The sequence below is a fragment of the Nicrophorus vespilloides genome, unplaced genomic scaffold (genome assembly GCF_001412225.1).
Source record: "Nicrophorus vespilloides isolate i.1.1-1 unplaced genomic scaffold, Nicve_v1.0, whole genome shotgun sequence".
NCBI lineage: Eukaryota > Metazoa > Arthropoda > Insecta > Coleoptera > Silphidae > Nicrophorus > Nicrophorus vespilloides.
The window spans coordinates 114,607-135,436 of record NW_017100102.1 but is presented as its reverse complement, the minus strand read 5'-3'; the positions used below and the strand labels follow the sequence as shown (position 1 = coordinate 135,436).

At 29.6% G+C, this 20,830-nt stretch overlaps 1 protein-coding gene across 1 annotated transcript in view; it reads right to left on the bottom strand.

Moving 5' to 3' along the window:
• Positions 1-9,940, bottom strand: part of LOC108568128 (max dimerization protein 1-like) — a 181,175-nt gene extending 171,235 nt beyond the window's left edge. The window contains exons 1-3 of the mRNA XM_017929060.1: positions 9,677-9,940; positions 9,353-9,446; positions 8,988-9,017 (exon numbers count right to left, since the gene is read on the bottom strand). Coding sequence (XP_017784549.1) covers positions 8,988-9,017; positions 9,353-9,446; positions 9,677-9,743 — 191 coding nt within the window. The 5' untranslated portion in view covers positions 9,744-9,940. The remainder of the gene's footprint in view (positions 1-8,987; positions 9,018-9,352; positions 9,447-9,676) is intronic.
• Positions 9,941-20,830: the final 10,890 nt, after the last annotated feature.

Here is a 20,830-nt window from a genome sequence, read left to right as displayed (position 1 = left end):
ACACACACAATATATATAACGAAAAGAACAGAACAGAAAAAACGACGTTGAATTAATTAAAATCTGAATTGTAATTCACCTCTTGGTGCATAGTTTTGTATTATTTCCTGTATGTATGTGCATGTGCGGTAATACGTTTGGAAGTGGTGCATACGAATGACCCAAAACTATATTTATAACCCATGCATATAAAAATAAATTATACGTAAATGTTTATAGCTCTGGTGAAATAGAGGAAGAGCTGTGGTCGGGGGAGCGGGGAATGACTGGTAGCGCAAAATTTCGGTTTCGCGTTACGCGTTCGGAATACATAAATTCCGTCTTCCGTGATTGTGATTTTAGCGTGTAGTTCGCCGCTGCACAAACAAATTTACAGTTAGGATGGGTCAGTTGGTTTCGACATTTCGATTTTTATTTTCTCAAGTGAAACGAAAATACATCAGCCAGATGGTAATCAAATAATGGATGAAAATAAGAACAAAATTATTGTATTATTCCAAGTAATGTATACTTTAACATTATTTGTTAATACAACTTTGTTATATCATCAACAAACGCATCCGATTGGTCCTAAAAATAGAAACGTCACAAATTTTGCGAAGAATTAATGCGTCAAAAACATTGCAACTTGAATTGCGCATGCGCCCGATGCGTCTTAGAAATATGAGTTATTGTTACACATTAGAAATTCATGATCGTAATAAAACAGATCTGACTGAAGCATATTAAGATGAGTTAGAATAGGTCAGTTGGATAAAACATTTAGAACTTTACTTTCTCAAGTGAAACTAAAATATTATATAATCAACAGATGTTAAGAAAATAATGAAAAAATAAATAAGATCCAAACTATAGAATTGTTTCAACTAATAAAGGGAATAAGTACCCTTTATTAGTTGAAACTACTTAGTAATCAACTACTTTTATTTTGAGTAACTTAAAGTTATTAATAAAAAAAAGTACCATGTGACGAGTGTCAATGTTTCCATGAATTATCAGAAAATTAAATAATTGAGGACTTCGATCGACCTCGTGCTTCGTCACTCTGTATGTAACATCAATCAATTTAACGTACACTTTGCGCCTTTCGCATTAACTCGATTTCATTGTCTTCATTAAATAAAATAGCCGCAAAACAAAATTTACACTTTATAACTTTCTGTAAACACGTCTAGAAACATATTTCGTTTTACAGTGAGTAACATCAATCATTTGCGATAATTAATTCAATAATTATCGATTGATCCGCTTTCCAATCAGTCTGCAAGTCTATAAATAACAAAAAATGTTATTGTCATGCTAATGCTATGTTATCTTTTTTTGTATAACTATTCTTTAAGAACTTGCGCATTCACTTGTTTTGATGTTTCCATTAAATTTGAAGTAAATTACGTTGCGATCATTATCTTTGTAACTTAAATGTTCGAAACGCGGACTTTGTTGTAGGGAACAGCCCAATGCGGATGAGCATACAACGGCACGTGCAACAAATTTGTCACGAAGCAGACATGTTATTAATTGATACAAGAAATTGCTGAATCAATTTAGCGAAATCTATTGCGACTAGAAAGGATCAAATGATCACCCCTTTATAACTAAATTGATCCAATTCTATTACTTAAAAATTCATTACGACTTGTTATCGTTCATGGCTGCAATCAAACAACACGTAACGTCAAATCTGCAACGGTAATACCGTACACATGATTTCTACACAAAATGGTATTCATCGATCTTAATTGCAATTATTATGATTTCTTTGAAGTACAAACTTCGGTGAATGTATTAAGTTACTGTCGAAAATTTAAATATAAAATTTCCATTAAAAGAGCATGGAGTAATTGCGCACGGGACTTACATAATTATAGCATTTTGGACGACATTTGAAAGCTTGAAAACAACTTTCTATATACATGTATTTTTTTTCGAACTGCAAATCAATGGATCATTACTAGAACAATAAAAGATCAAAAGAACGCTTTTAGTTGTTGCGTTTCTTTTTACCATCCAAGATTCCACTGAATAACATTAGAAATTCCTTTCGAGACATTACTGTTGTTTTGTTTCGCTCGCTTCTCTACTTTTTCCGTGTTTTATTTTTTCGTCGAGTTGGATATCGTTGGAATACGGTAATGCAGGCGAATGGAATTCCAGTGCTTGCCTTAATACTTAGAGGAGCAGTTATTGTTTTGCGTTCTATTGTAAATTAAGATAATTACGAGGGTTGCGCTGTAATAACGCTCCGGTTATAAAATTTCAGCTAATTTCCCTAATGCTCCAAATGTTTGCTATGCAAATCATAGTGTTTGTTAGAAGCGCATGTAATGCACAATCCATCCAATGCTTTTACGTAAAATTGCTACTTCTCGTTTCCTCCGTCATCGTCGTGATCATCTCCAGAAAATACAAATAGAAATCGCAGCGGGCGAACGAATGTGAAGCAAAAGGAAAGCAATCAGGATTTGCATCGACAAAGTAAATGGTTCGATTCCGGTGAGACGGCACAATGCGTTCCGTTTATAACGAATGGAATACGGTTGTAGTGCACACTAAACATCGAGATGCAATTTTTATGGCAGCGGATTTAAAGCCATTAGTTTGAAGTACTTAGTTAACATTTACATTACTTAAATCAAGCATGAACGCATGCAAAAAAAAATACGCTGGCGCATGCGTATTTTTTTGCATGCCAAGTATTTCAACAATTATAAAACAAAATAAGTCATTTTTTAACTGAAACCAATTTTAATTAACAAACGTTCCATGCGTCATTGCTGCAACCTTCGCCAATTACTGAACATAATAAAGCAGGTCTTGTTGATGCATATGAACATGAGTTTAGCAACGTATTTTTTTTCTTGTAATCTGATGAGTGGAGATTGTGCAAGGGAACAGGAAAGTACGTGACATGTCAAAAGTTTCGAGCTAATTAATTCTTAACGATGTTAGTTTAAGAAACACTTAATTCCGGTTCAAAAGCTTCGACGTCCGAAAGCTGAACATGGCTTAATGCTATGAATAAAGACAACGCGACATGATGTAGTTTGTATACGTATACAAGGGCATAATTGCTCTGTAATGCGTGCTTCTGCAAATGAAATAAAGAACGCTGCTGCGTCTGTAACGACGTCACTGTGAAATCAATAGTAAGCGTAGCGAATTGTGACATTGCGTCTTTTTACGCGTTGTGTACTATTGCAGAGATAAAAGAAAATCTAGTAAATTTTCGGAACTTTTATGAATTATTTTAAGATTTTTTACTTCAACTCGACTTTCACATTTTTTCGTAACCTAAAAGTGAATGTGTACAAAAAAAATATAAAATTCAATAATATCCTAAAATTGTAAGAATTACTCTCTAACTTTAGTATTTTGCTCGGAATTAGTAATATTCAGGAAATAATACAATATTTAATCATTAATGGTCTTATATTCATAATATTTATATAAAATGTTATCCATACTGCGTAATTGGTTTTAAATTACATTAAAATGTACATTTAATAAATTTATTAACTTATGAAACGAACATTTATTTTTATATAATTGTTATTTCTTTGGACAAAAATATCCTTAAATTATACATTAATTAAGGAGTCACGTGTTTAATGATTCAAAATTTATGAAAATCTTTTACAATTCTTACATTTTTTATTATGTATACCGCATATATTCGTCCATTGGATTCTGTTTAAAAAAGTGCACTGGCACATCACGTTTATGACACACGTCGAACAATTGATTCAAATTAAGGTTTTCCATGTGAGAATAGGCCGTACATATCCAGCACCCACTTTGCGACTATTACGTTTATAACTCTTAAACGCATACACATACACACATGTATATATACATATATACGATACAGGCGTAGAACTTTGATCTGCCGATCATATTTATGTGTGCAGCTGCTCATTTACATAATTGAGGCATCATTTGAAAGAATCAAGCCCAATCCGTCACTCCAAATCATATTCTAAGCGTAATTAAACCAACTAAATTCTTAATTCATTTAAATGAATCTAACAACGCACATAAAAAGCATCCTCTCGTATAGATCAACCAAATAAATTGAATACTTGATTTCTTTATGCGAATTTAAAAAGACATAATATATTATTATATGAATATAAAATATGCAAAATGTATTTCTACATATGGTTCAACATTTCCAGCGGAAAGACCTTGGGTTGAGAACCTATTGAGTAATTACAAATTTGATTATAACCTTTTTTGTTTAAAGTACATATAATATTGCAAGGCTTCTTGTAATGTTTTTTTTTTGTTATTAATATAATAATTTATAATATTTAAGCAATAAAATAGTAAAATGATATATTCAGTTCATATTGCGATGCTGTAAGTAATGTGAAAACAAAGTCAGCAAGTCTATAAATCGCATCCGTTCGGTCTGCAAACAAAGTTTCTAGCCAACCACTTAATAGACTACAGAGACGAAAAAAGCAATCGCGATCCTTCAGATATTATCTTATAGTTTATTCGTTTCAAGTACATTTAACATATGCTACTGTTGATATGTTTCGTAACTATTTTTATTGACTTCAAAATAAGCCAATTTCTTAAAAAAAAGATTTGATGATTGCTTGTTTATTTATCTTCATAATATTATTAATGTACAATATATTACAGAATACTTTTAACTGAAAAATAGTTGAAAATGTTAAATACCAAATAAGAATAATATTTGATGCTACAATAAATTATAAAATAAAAACTCAATAGAGTTTTATTTTTGTTACTGTGTTATTGCATTAAGTTTTTATTTTGGCAATTTGTTGCAATAAATATTATTATTTTAATAAAACTAAAATTAAGTCAACTTCTGCAAAGAACTACTGACCATCTGTCTTTCTCCCCTGTTAAATCATTTTCTTTGAAATCAATAAAGATTTTTTATTAAATGCTGATATACTAAAATCAATATACATAATTTATATATGTTACATAAATTATATTTTGAATTTATATCAATGTTTACAATTTGTCATGTTTTGTAACATAAAATCGTCTGGCATATCGCAACGTTCTGAGAAATAGTAGAATTCTATTAATACAATTATGTTAATAGCAAGAAAATGGAAATTCCATATTCTTACTCTTTCTCTACTACAGTAACCACTAATTTCATTCTCCGTAGTTTTCCTATAAAAATGAATTAACTTGAACAATGCCGGAAGCTTGTTGGTAATATCATACCGACGTTCTCATCGGGACTGGTTTTATTTGTTTCGTCAATTTACTACAAATTTAATAATTACAAATCTCTATAATTCGCAGCGCGCCTAATTTTCATTTAATTATAAACTTCTCGAAACGGAACGAACGAAAATTGATAACGCAATGGTGATTGTATGTCATTTGAAATTCCCAATGAGTAAAATGAAATTCCAACACTAATTAGTTCAGTGAATCCTCAAACCATTAATCTCTGTAAAAGCATTAACTAAAACCGTTTATTATATTAAATTGATTCAATAAAGTTTCTAACAAAACAATTTCATTCAAGTACAAATAAAAATATCTATTACGTTACAATACAAAATAATTTTGTGTACTATTTTTTTATTAAGAATTTATTTATATTTTGCTCAAGGAAACCGGACTTATACGAGATATTGAAGTACATGTTAAAAATTCAATTAAAAGAACTACATTTAAATTACTTTATGTATTTCATATTTATAAATCTTATTTTAAAGAAAAATAAGTTAGTATCATCTAAAATTTCGTTTTTATGATAAGAAAACCGATTATACAAATACGAAAACAAAATGGATGATACGTGTTCGACAGCAGTTCAGCATTGCTTTATAATAATTTTAAATTATAATTTCATTTCCAATTTCTATACAAAAACAATATTTCTACAAATATTTGTATATATTTATGTGCCGGATGGAAATGATATGTCAAACAGGTTTAAGAATGTACTCTGTAGTATCAATCTTAGTTGAAATACTTCAAAATTGCATAAGTTGATGTTTCTTGGAACTTCTACAAACGGAAGTACCATTTCATTAATTCAACGCTTTGAAATTTACAATTAATTATAAATTATTCCTCACTCCATTTAATTGATGGTTTAATTTAAGGAAATCGTACATCACAATGTAATGCTTTATGCTAAGAAAAAAAAGACAACAAAAACGGTTCTCTAGTGACGTTTAGTATTACTCAAATAATTACTGTAAAATGATAACGGAAATAAACACGGTAATTAATGCAATCGCACTTAGCATTCCGAATACATAAGTGTGTGTTATGTGTTTTTTTTTTCATACAACACAAATTGTGTGAAAATAATAGAATTCTTTATTTTATTATAAAATATAAATTATCATTTACAAATGAGTAATTACTAAAAATAGTAAATTTCGTAGTAGTAGATATGAAAAAATACATACTTTTAACAGTCATAGTTAACAAAGGTTAAAGATTACCCATTCAAGTTCTATCCGCAACGCACGTTGTTTAACTATTAATTACTAAATGTAATTGCTTAATTATCGTTGATTAAATGACAAAACAATATTTACTTCCTTGTGAGAAATACGTATTCTTTATATTTTCTAAGTAAATGATGTAATCATGTTGTAACTGACCATTCCTGATATAAAATCCCAAAGTTCAATTGCTTGACCAAGCTGTGTACTCAATAAGCAAAATAACATTTTGCAAACGATATTTCAATCTATTAATGCATTTAATCTCAAACATAATTAATTACAAAACAAGCTGATTCATATCAGATTCGATAACGATTGCATTCATTTTTTTTTTTGTTCATTGCAATGATAAATCGATAAATGATAAATATATGAAATTGAACAAAACAATAATCACGTAGACACTAAAATAATTTATAAACGGAAGAGAGAGAGAAAGAGAAGTAATTTTGTTTTTAAAATTATATAATCGGCTTTTTTAATCTTTGCGGACGCATATAAATTGTACGACAGCTAACGTGATGCAACCGTTGGCAAGTCGAGAGCCTAGAATAATTTTGCTTTTTTTTTCACTTGGAAAATTCACTTTATTTTTCCTTCCTTTTACAATAAAATGATTTATGGACACAATGATTAATATATGAAATGCTCAACTACGCCTTTCCTTCGCATTTTTTATTTGTACTTGTTTCCATTTGTTCTATTACCGACGCAATTCATTTTGCAAGTCAATAAACTTTTACATAAATAAATTGCTACTTTTTTTTCTTCTTCGATTCATTTTGTTTTTAATGCTTACGCAAATTTTATAATATAAAATATCGTACGATATTATCCACATTTAGACTATAATATTTATTTTCGTAGTAATAAAATCATACAACTGTTATCAGAGCCGATGCATGCTGTTTGTGCAATAGAATTGTCACGTAATCAGGAATAGTACAGCTGCTTATGAATATGATAAGAGCACATCTGTGACTGTGACCTCACATATTTAACAACACATTGTTTAAACGATTTCACATGAAAACTGTTCAGCTTTAAAGCAATTATTAGTTAATTGTTGTGTTCTATTATGTAACTGACGCTTTAAAAAAACTTTGATCTTTTGTCTGTAAATTAATAATAATTATTCGTTGGCACATTAAAAATTTATTTTTTTATGTGAAAACTTATTTTACTACACTTTCGTAATATGTCAGTAAAATTCGAAAAATACTGAGAATTTATTAAAACAAAATGAAATTTGCCTCAGTTAATTAAAATTTAAAGAAATATTTTCAATTTATAATTAATATTGACAAATATTTTATTTTCAACTCATCGTTAAAAACTAAAAAAGGAAAGATTTATAAGCATAAAGAAGCATGTCTTTCATCCGACATGTTCATCAAACCAATGTATTAAAACAACAGATAAAACCTAATTCAAAATTAAAAAATAACTTCAGAAACTAATGAATATCATATTTATGTTATGAATTTTGTATATACGTTATAATATATGCGTTATGTACATGGAGTTACTGAAAAAATATGACAGATAATTGTTTCATTGTAACATGAATAGTGTCCAGTCATCGTTTGATTTGGATTGAAATAATGGATAATGAAGATGATCTCGAGATATTAAAATGTGATTTGCGAAAGAGAAATGGCAAGACCGGAAACGTGCGTATATGTATATATATGAACTCGAAATTCGCACGGCTGTTGCGTAATCGACGGCGGCGACCGAAGCTAATTCGCATCGATTGCGTAACGATCGCCATTACCTATGTTTATGATGTTACAGAGAGTTGTCTTAATTAAGGCAACCCCTGCGCCTTCCCCATTAATCAATCAGCGACGCAGAATTGGTCGCAGTCAGGCGAGTTGGTTACGCAAATCCGCGCGTGGTAATTATCATCATCTGGCAAAGGGGGGAAAGGGAAGTGAAGGGTGGAAGGAGGGAGCCTTTCTAATCGAGGTTTATTATCCTAATTCCAGTTGCGCTCGTTCCCGTGCATATCATTATCGTACTCTTATGTTCCTGGCGTGTGCATCCACCGATTGGCGAGAATAATGCGTGTTGCGTGAAGATGGATAAAAAAAAAACAGAGACAGGCAGACGAACAAACGAAATAGGCAGAAAGACAGAAAGAGGAATGGGTGGACAGCAGAGAAGAAGAAAAAAGATCGTTTGCACAAAGTGTAACTGTGCAACGAAATGATTGCCTGTTGCCAAGCAAGGCTCGGCCTTGTTTTACTGCACTAGACTGCACCGCGTCACCTTCATGCGAACTTCGGCACACACATATACACACACTCACTCACTGCACACACTAATTTAGCTCCACTCCACTAGAAAGCTCCTTCTCTTTCTTTTGTATTCAATATCATTTGTTTCGTTTCGCAATGATCGAAAAAAAACTTAATCCAATATTTATGCGTTTGTGTGTTTGTGCGTTTTTGTTTTAGGGGTAGAGAGCTTACGTGTGTGTGCGCGTAATCCTAGCAGCCGTTGCGGCTCACTCACCTATTCTTTTCCAATTCGTTATGAGATGTCCTGTAAGTAAAAAAGAAAGCAGCGATTAGTAACCGGCAACGAAAATAACAATACCAATTGGCAATTGGAGATGGGTTTTGTTTTTGGCGGTGGCGGCGATATTTATTATGAGTGCGATCCGCACGTGGTGTATTTTTACGTTGATCCAATTTTGCTTGCAGCGGAAGGCGCGAGAGAACCTCGATTGAAAGAAGGAAACGAACAAAGGGGAACAACATGAACAAACAAGAAAAAATCGCACAAAAACGTAAACGCACATCTCCGATTTGTTTCGACGTTCGCACGTTTTCCAAATCGAAAACTGCACCGTTTGATGAACTGATTATATTGCTCACCTGTTTCCCTGAGATTTTTTCGTCTTTGGCCTTTTCGTAGCGTTTCTGAGATCCTCGTGCATTGGTAGAGTTGAAGCATAACCATGGTCTGCCTCTGCGATGGTAATACATAAAAAAACAAAAAAAAATATAATAAGACAAAGAAATTGAAAGTACTTTTAAACGGAGGGATGCGGTTGAGGAGGTTTGGAAGTTAATAAGGTTAATAAGTAGTTTGAAAAGAATTGATAGAACTAAGTACGTGAGAAATCAGCTGATGGATAGTTGTATATGTACGTATATAAATAGATATTTTCGCGTGGTTTCCGCGCATTTTCCGCCCACCTCTATCTCGCCTCTCCAAATATTCCGCGGCCTGGAGGAGCGCATCAATACTTTCCAAATTCATCATGTTCCGTTCTTGCGGGATTGTTTTCAATTGTATATGCTAGGTGTATGTACTCTGCGCTGACGTCGTTCAAACCGTTCGCACTTCGAGGACTGACTGACGGTTGGGAGAGAGAGACAAAGGCAACCCGATCGAACCAGCGACTCGCAGCACGGCCCGCGCACTCTGGGAACACACTGGCGAATATCGAACAACTCGGACGCGTATTTTCCGCTCCGGGCGGCGGCGGTGGTGGCAGCGGGGGCGGCGGGAGACGGCGGCGGGTGCAACGCTGGTGGAGGTGGCGACGATGATGATGGTGGTGGCAGCAACGATGCTGGTGGTGGTGGTGGTACCGTGCGTGCGCAGTCCAGTGCGCTGAACAACGAGCACCTACGAAACCGGACTCCGCGAAGACAGCGAGCCAGGAACAGCTGGTTCTGTTTACAACACGTTCACACCACTCCATACATACATATATATATATATACACACATACTCACAGACGCACGCACGACTACGAATGCAGATACATGCACACACACGGGCTCGAGCATACCTCTGTCTCTTCCTTCAACATCAGCCAACTACCCTCGCAAACCCCACCCGCATACCTGTTATACTACTTTTGGAACAGAATACTACTCGTCTGCCTTTCATTCTTGCTTTCGGTTCTCACACATTAGCCATACGTCCTTTTAAATTTCGAAGAAATAAACGACAGCACCTTGCGTTCCTCAAATTCTTCGTTATCCGCTGATGAATGCGGTAACTCAAGCACACGAATTCTGCTAAGAATGATGCTTCAAATATATTAGAAATATTTTGCAGTTTCAACAATCAATTATAAGACAATACTTAATCCATAAACAATTTAACGAATCTGTTTCAGCAAAAACATTAATTCTTGATTGTCAAATATATATTTTTACTAAAGGAAAGCAAATATTTTGCAGATTCATCGATTCACTATTATATATTCCCTCTTTCTCAAATTAGTTTATACAAAAGTCTCAAATTTGATTTATATTTTTTAAATTATATTAAATTTGCGTTTGCAAATATTTTTATAATAATTTTTCAGAAATAATATTGTTATGGGTTGAGAAACACTGACTTGGATGGATATTATTCTTATTCAGTCTATTAAAATTTTCAGAGAATCCATTAGTCGTTTAAATTTCTAGTATCAATTGAGGAAAAATCTATGTTCTTAATGTGAAAACAGTCTTATCTTATCAACTGAGCTAACAAAACTATGTAAAACATGACCACAGTTAAACCATCAAACATTGTAATATATTAGTCATAGGTTTGGAATTGCTGCTCATTCATATCGTTTCCAAATAATAACATTCATACTTAACTTTTATATTTTATCTTATAAAATAGTTATTAATACACAAAAGTTAATAAGCATATTTTTTTTATTTGTGAAAAAAATGTTTGATATAATAATAACTCAAATAATTTTAGATTTATAGTTTGATTAATAACTATATATAAATAAGATAAGTATAAACTAAAATAGAAATATGAGAAATGCTAAAATGTATACAGTATATTTTATAAAAGTTACAGACAAAACAAACTGCTGAGATTTGACAAAAAAGAAAATATCTATTAAAAATTATCATTATAACATAACACTGTAAACTAAGTTTAATAATCTTGCAATTAACCTTGAAGATATTATGCCTGAAATAAATCAACATGTGTTTTGCAGAATAAGTAAAATTTCTAGTAATATTGTAACAGGAACAAAACAATAAAATATTTTTTTTATTTTAAGATATAAATAATCTAATATTTTGGGCAGAATTATTTTGTAAATTGTAATAATCTTTATAAATGTAACCAAAAGAAAAATATGTTTTGGCCAAGAATACAAATACATATATTTATTCTTTTCGCAGATAATAATTCAGGTCATTCAAAAATATAATTTTAAAGATGTGTTTTTATTGCTCATCAAATAATCATTTCACACTATATTAAACACTATATTCTTAAATAAACGAAAACCACTTTCTAAATAAAATGTTTGGAAAACACATTAATAATTTTATGTACATTTTGAATATAGGCGTATGTGACATTTTATGGTTTATAATAAAAAAAATATTTTTTGCAATGTCCGCAAAGTTGTGAGATTTAATATTAAACTTCTTTGATCCTCAAATTATAAAATAACATTAATGATAAATTAATTACACAAGACTAAATAATAATTATTTATTACTTGGACAATATCAATAATATAAGGTTTGTGTGATTGTAGATAACAAGATAATTTACTATGATAAGTTTCAAAAACATAAATATTTTCAAAATCTAACATAATTCTATTCTTGTACGGATTATTAATATTTACCTATAGAGGGCATTTCTTTAATATATCTCAGGTAAGATAACAAAAAACAATATTGTAAAATTTTAAAACCATATTGAAAATTTAATTTTAAAATGTTTCAAAAATATTCCTTTAATTGAATCATTTCAGATCCGGAGAACATAAACACAATTTAATAATTCTTAACACGTGCAAAGTTGGGGTGAATCTAAAAATGTAATAACATAGCTTATACCATTACACTGAATTTACTAAATATGGAATATGCATCTTCAAATTATCCTCTGTATAGTTAAAATCTCACTACATTAAACAAGCAGCAAATGTACAAATATTACTATACATATACAAACTAACAACTGAAATACTGTAACTTAAGCTAATATATACATCACTCAACCTAAACATCGTGGGAGATCATTTAATTTATATAAATGCTTAAAAAATGTGAATTATGAATTTTCTTGTAGTGTTTTTAGTTTTATAAATAATACCTACATATACAATACAGGTAGCTTCCGACTTAAGAACTCCCGGATTTATGAACAAAATTCTAAAAGCTCTAACTAACCCAAACAAAAATTGATAATTTCTTTAATAAAATATAATATTTTTGGAAGATGTACTATCTGTTTTGTTGCATTTGTTTCTTTTGTTGTTTTTTTTGTTAAATAATTATGATGTCTACACCGAAAAGTATTTATTTATTTTAATATATTTGTGGCAAGATATTTTAAAATTTTTCAAATTCCCCCGACTTACGAAGAAATGCGGCTTACGAATAACCCTTTGGAACGGAACTAGTTCGTAAGTCTACTTATGCATGTTACTTATTTTTTTGTTAGTAATAAATATACAAAATACACTTCTATAATTTACACGACTATGCAACTATGTAGTTAGCTTGTCCGAAAATATTGATAGTTCTTGAAAAGAAGTCAGTAAGAAATATTTAAATGGAGTTTAGCGTTTTCGATCAGAAGTTGTAGTAGAAGCAGACAATAACATCAAATTTATTGAATGCATTTATTGAAGTTATTATTTTTTTTCAGTGAAACAATTAGAAAACCTTGTTATCAACAAAGACAAATATAATGAACACTAAATTAAAGAAGTTCCTGTCTTAAAATGTTAAAAATTTAAATAGGTAAATTATATAGAAAAAATACAATTGATGAATATTTACAATTTTCTGTAATTTATTTTATATTTATTTTTTCACTATATTACATAATCAAGATGGAAATAATCTGATTTGGAAATACAAAAGGTATTCTATTTCGCGTAGTCGTAAAAATATAACAAGCATACAAGTAAAGAAGACAAAGCGCAAGATAAGGAGATTTCTAGAACTTCGGTATAATTGGGTAGTAAAATAAGTGGAACGTTGCTTATAAGACTTACATAAAAAGTGAAAACACTGATATTCACTATACATGTGTTATTTTGAAAATTTCAATTGAAAAGAGACCATTTGAATATTAAAGTATGATATAAAAATGCAGAGAGAAAATAACAAAAATTGAATTTTTAATTTTAATAAAATTCAGAAATTTATCTAAAATTTATATCGTGGAACCTCGCTTAACGAGCATAATCCGTTCCAAAATTTCCGATTTTTTACTCGTATAGTCAAACAATGTTCTCCATATAAACTAATAATACGATAATGAGTTCCATGTCGGAAAAAAAATATAACTTGGTCTTGCTTTTTATTGATTGTTCTTTTCATATCTATGGTTATTTTTATTATTTGTCTTTTTATTCGCAGACATGCAAGAGTTATAAAAAATTTGCACAAAATTAAACAAAAATAACATGTCAAGTTTAGAAATATGTGTGACCACAAACAACACTAAGATGCAACTAGAATGACTACTAATACCAGGAACTGACTCAATTTGTTTTTATTGCTTGTATCGATCTGGAGTCTCTTTATATTTTTAATATTTGTTTATATAAAAAAGCGTCCATAGTTTTTTTTTATATATTATAATAATGGTTGGACACAATACATTTTTGTTGTGATTTTACAACAAACACAAATTATATTTGCAAAATATAATCCGTTATAAACAAAGATGATCAAAAAAAAATCGAAAATGGTTAATATATTCAAAAATACACATAATTTGTATGAAGAAGTTTTGAAAATGATGTCCCGGATGTACTTCTCTTCTCCTCGTCACTCGTTATGCGAGACGTCGCTTGTTAAGCGAGTCATTTTTCTTATTTATTTTACTCGTTAAGCGAAATTCTCGTTATGCGTGGCGCTCGTTAAGCGAGGTTCCACTGTATAACTAAATAATTTAAGTTCATGAATATGTTATTAACATGTTAACAATGAAAAATATGTAAATCATCTTCAAAAAAAACACAATCATCCTGATTTATGTAATTAAAGTAACACATTTTAAGGAATACAATGTTATATTAGTCACATAAAACATGCACATAAATCTATTAAACTACTGCATTTTCATTAAATGCAATATATTGTAAATAAATATTATAATTGCAGGTCAGTAATACTGAGAGCAATAGCCCATTATATAATTTTATGTGCGATAAATATTATTATTACAATTACTATTTATATGCATAGATCAAAAGGATTCATTAATGGTACTACATATTATATTGAAAATAGATATATAAATGCAATAACATTTAATGTATACTAATTATTGAAAAAAAATAATATTACAGCAATATTTCGCATAGTGCAGCTTCGATTAGTGAGTTATGGTACAATTCAAAATAAACTAAACTTTAATTAAATTTAATTTAAGAAAAGCGTAAAATAAATAGCACAAAGAGAGGCTTGACAGTATAATGATATCATTTAATCATTATACTGTCAAGCCTCTCTTTGTGCTATTTATTTTACGCTTTTCTAAAGTCCTCGATTAGTTTTCAAAATTAGGTTTCAAAAAGTGCGAAATATTATCCTTATGTATTTATTTTTATTTACTTTTATATATTCTCTATAACTGTAGCAATATTTTTTTATTAAAATAAAAATGTATAAACTGATTATTTTTTCCGCTGAATGGAATTATTACGAAAACTGTTGATTCATGTCTACAGTAATATATTTTTCTACTTATATTTTGGGTTTAATCTTTGTTAAACCTCAGAATATATTCCATAAAATTACTCTAAATTTTATTAGAAAAATATCTAAATAATAGAAATCAAATATAAATTAATTAATAGACAAAAAAATAACAATTTAGATAATTAATGTAAGTATTTCAATATAAAAACACTTATACTCATTTATTATTAATTAAGCTACATGTTTCCATACATTTAAAAGAAATCTAAGAAGAAGGTTTCTATGAATAAGTTGCGCAATAGCAGTCTAACAATTACTCCATTGTCGGGAAAAGATTAAATAACATTTTTTGCTGGCATGATAAATGAACATAGATCATTCTTTATTGTTTTGTTTGTATAAGACATAAAATGTGATATCCGTGTGTAATTTATATTCGTTCATTATCATTATTATTTTTCTAACGGTGGTAGCCTTCAGCTATCAACACTTTTGATTCATAAAGAAAATTAAAACAAAGTAGAATCTCCACACCAGAATTTCATAATAACATAAATATTATATGAAAATATAATGTATTTTTTGCATTACTTCTATTTATTTTTCCACGCACAAAACATAATTAATCATCGTATTCAAATTATAATTTATAAATATGAAATAATAATATGAAAATTATTGTATATTCTTGTTATTATAAAGATTATTTTCAAAAATCTCAATTTGTTAAATAATTTGTATATATACATTTGTTTTATATCGAGAGTAAGAAATTTACAGTATTATGGACGAGTTATATGAGTTGTGCAAAACTCGCACGATATGTTGGTGCTAAAGTCTGTTGCTCCGTGAATTGTGCATAACTTCCGTGCACAAATTTACTCGGAGCTGCATGGATTATTAACAACTGCTCAACTATTTGAATAGCAAACTTTTAGCAACCTCGAAGGCATGTTCATCTAGCTTACCTCAATTTTTGTTTGAAATGCACACATACTTGTATAATAAAGCTTAATGAAGTAAATATTAGCGGGAGGCAATAAATATATATGTTACAAGACAGAGTGCATGGAAATTATTAGGCAGAAACCGCTGTGAAAACTATACAGCAAATGTAAATTTAGTAATATTGGAAGCAGACCTAAGGAAGAATAAATTTACAAATTAAAAATGTTGAAAATTACTTTTAACTTCAATGCAAATATTAAAACAGAATCAAGTTTTTTTTGTAAATTTACAAATATAATATAAAATATTATGGCGATAAATCTGAATGTGGGCTACAAAAAGTCTGTCATTTATTTTAGTGTGTGTTAACACTTGACATGTTACATTTTTTTCGTCAACTGTTTGTTATTTTTTTTGGCCAACAGGAAATATAAATCCTACTACAAGCGTACATAAATATGTAATGTTTCTTTCCAAGATTTGTTACATGTAAATGAAATTGGTGACAATATAAAGATATCATTTCAATGTTTTTAAGTTGTTTCCTCCTACAACTATGCCTACTGTATGTATTCTATTTATATTTATAAACTAAGAATAACCGTTAAATATTCCAAGTTGCAAATGAAAATGCAAATTGTTAAGAATCTCATTCTAATAAAATCTATTCTATTCATTTATTTTTTCATAGATAGCTCAATTATATTTATCAATTATATCTATTATTAGGTAATTACTAGGTGAAACAATTTACAATCAATCTAACTAATATTATTACCATTTTTCTTCCTGTTGATTTGATTATCAGGATCCATGATTAGGAAAAAAAATCGTTATATGTAGTATTTAAATTATCGACATAATAAATATTAATACTGTTATTCATTAACTATTTACTTGGTTAAATTAATTTATTGTTTATATTTTATCAAAGGGCGACTAATAGCCGAATGGTTAATCTTCGTGTTGTCTCTGTTTTTATTCCAAACTCCTGGTGCAGTCTCTTATTGGTATATCAAGATGCACCCGCGATTCTTCTAATACATTTAGATTGGAATATTTATTTTTTTAAATATTAGTTGAGCTTACTGTTCCCCATAATTGGATACATTATGTCCAAACTGGTTTTATTATGACTTTGTACACTAGCAACTTGTTCTCCAAAGTCAACTGCGAAGTTGTGCGCAGCAACCAATACTTTCTAAAATTAGTTTTTCACTCTTTACCTGGATATGGTCCTTCCAAGTCAGTCCCTCGTCTAGGTGCATTCCCAAATATCTCACTCTTGAAGATGCTGGAACTACTTTGTTGTTGAGTTTGAATGGAGAACAGGTATCTCATTTGAAGGTAAATGTAACATGCACCGATTTCGACTGGTTAAACTCTTCTTGAAGGTGTTGAGATGCAATTATGGGACTTTCGTCTAATGCCATGATTACTCGGTGCTAGCAGCAATAGCCCCATCGTTCAAAGGAAATAGCGGAATCGCAGAGCATCAATATACTACTGAAGTTAACCTACAAGACGACAGTCAACCAGCAAATTAAAAATCAAATCATCATAATGATATGATATCTATCAACCGGGAAAGATTATGCATTAATGTCAATCGCGATCTTAAATTTACTCAATGTTCACATTGATGAACAGATTGTGAATAAAATTACACGACATAAAAAAAGTCATTTTTACAGTAATATCCTTTTTAATCATTTTCATTTGAGTTTGTTCTAATGTTAGTTGAGCAAGACTTGTGCTTGCCCTTTCTTCTTATTGATTGGTGGTTATTGAGGCTTTATTTATGATGATTAAATGTTCCTACGGAATTCGGACTTGATGGTTTTGTTTATTATGTTTTTGAGATGCTTGTAGTATAGTGTTTATTAGACCATGATTCATGATTAGTTACAATGTATTTGTTTATTTGAAAAAATAATTCAGTGTATTCAAAGAGACTTCATCTATGTTTTTTTATACCTTGCTTATAGAGTCATACCTCAATTAATGTCACCTCTCAAAACGAATATGATGTACTAAAACATCATATTCGTTAACCGAGGTATGACAAATATAATGATACATGATGATACTCGAAGTCTTCGAATGATATAATATATAAAGTCATCAAATTAAACAGTAGAAGATAACAAAATAGGGTTTTTGGATTAATTACTAAACGTCTAAAACGTTTCATTGTTTGAAACTTTTTACTTTTAATGTAACATACTTCTAAAGAAAAATATCCATACCAATTACCGCTAAAATCTGATCATATGACCTAGTTATCTTTTTTTTTAATTTGGTATTTTTGGTTATGATAATACACCCATTTCAGAATCAAATATAAAAATGTAAATAACATATAATTCAACACTATTTAGTAAAATGTCATGAAATATACACAACCAAGCAAGGAAAGTAAATAAACTAATCATAGAAATCATTAACACTGTTTGGTAATATATTCGGTCCAGCGGGTTGAGAACATATCGAATATGAGTAATTAGCTGCACGCAGATAATACTAATCTTATATTGAAATGAGTTTTCGTTCCTAAAGAAAGCACAATTAATCATTTCATTTGTCACAAAATTGCGCTGTTGCGAAACGATTTGATTATTTGGTCCGTGTAGATGTGTCTGTGTGAATGTGTCCAATCACTCGGTCACGTAATCATCAGAAAAAAAAAAGAGTAAAGGCTAATGAGCGACCGACAATTATTATTAGATCACATATATTGTATCAAGGCAGTGTTTCATAACATCACGCAAATATTTAAACTGCACCCACACCAAATTAAATAACGTAACAATGGCCCACAAACACACAATACACAAAAAGTTTCCATTTCTTCATAGATAGTTATTATCTGCTTGCATTATTTGTGATGTTAACAAAGAAATTTACTACAGACTATATTTAGTAATACTAAGGAACCAACCATTTTTCGTGCAAAATGAATTCCGAAGTCAATTGGTCTCTATTACCATTCATATTTCTTCAAGTCTCTTTTTATGCAATTTATTTTTGTACATATTTAGTTCCTCGATTTGTTCGTTTTCAAACAAAACAAAATTGATTACCCGCACTATGAGAGGTATTGGATTACTTTTAAAATACGTCTTTAAAAGAGTAGTATTGTTCTTAACAAAGCAATATAAAATTATATACATTACAGCAGTTGACTTTTTTTTATATTTAAAATTTTTATTGATTTTAGTTTCATTTAGAAATGTAAATTCATCTAAATATTAAGACCGTTTTATTTTGTTTATTTTAGTTTCATTTAGAATTATATGTTTTTATTATTTAAGTTACGAAACAATGCTATCATGAATTATACATGATACCGAGTTAGAACCTGTCGGCAACAATTGAATTTATCGATCAGGGCAATTCAGAATTGAAACGCGATACCGATGTTAATAAAGAGGCACTTCGGGATATAGTCATTGTGGCTGAAAGTCCAAAACCTAAATCCCACCAAATGTTCTATTGGCGTTTATTTTTTTCAAAGCATAGTCCATATGCAACCTTTTTCTGATAATAACGACGATCACATTATACATTTTTTTTATTACGGTATCTTTATGTTACAAGGTTGCATAAAATGTATTAATTTTATTTCAAATCGATATTCTACATACAGGTGCATTAACAACATACTTCTATAATATTTATGAAATACTTTTATAAAAATAAGATACAAAAAAAAATTCATATATTTTTATTTGTAAATTTACGATTTTAGAACGCATTTTCAACAACCTCCATGCAAATTAGAACTATTTCAAAAGCATTATCATAACATTTACTCATTTTTCTAACGATTTTTGAACTGTGGGTATTCAATGTTTTTTTTATTTCGTTAACAAAGTCGCATTATTTCAAATAACATAGAAAAACGAATTTAAATTTTAAATCTAAAATATTTTTTACAACATTTTAATCGTGACGAATGAGAAGTTAATTCAAAAATACATTTTTCGTATCAACTTTTTATGCTTGCAACCTTCAAGAGGATAAAATTTATCACGAATAAATAAAATTTATCACGAATAAATAAAATTTAATATTAATGAAATTATAAAATTGAATATTCTTTAATTAAACGTTGTGTGCGCTTTTTTTTCATCTTAAAATATTCTTATATCGTAGAGCACATTAAGCACATGACATAAACTATCAAAATGCATTTAAATTAGTAATTATTAATGTTTTGCTTTTAAGATTTATTACCAAAGTTCTAATATATTGTGTAATTATTTTTTGTCATTAATGTAAAGTTTAATTGGATAATAAATTAAAATCCGACAAATTAAATTCTAATTATGCAAATATTCGATGTGTTTTTTCGTTTAATATTAAATTGATTAATGAAATATAGTCATAAGTGTATTAAATTTTAATTAAATGTTGTTCAAATATACATTTTTGTTATAATTTTATTCAGAAAATATAATTAATTATACAAAAAATCATTTCTTTTTTTTTACTTGATTTATAATAGAATTATAATATATACTGTTCAATTGCATAAAGAAAAAACGTGATTGAAAATTGCGTGTGAGATTTTGTGTAATATCTTGGTGGAAATCATTATCTAGAGATTGAGGACACCAGTGGTGATAAAGGATTGAAGTTAACTTAAGGTTTCGGCACACGCAATATTTCGTTTACTTATAGTTGGATGGACTTGGCACATAGATGAAAGTGCCAAATACCATGTTTACTACTACTGTGGTGCAA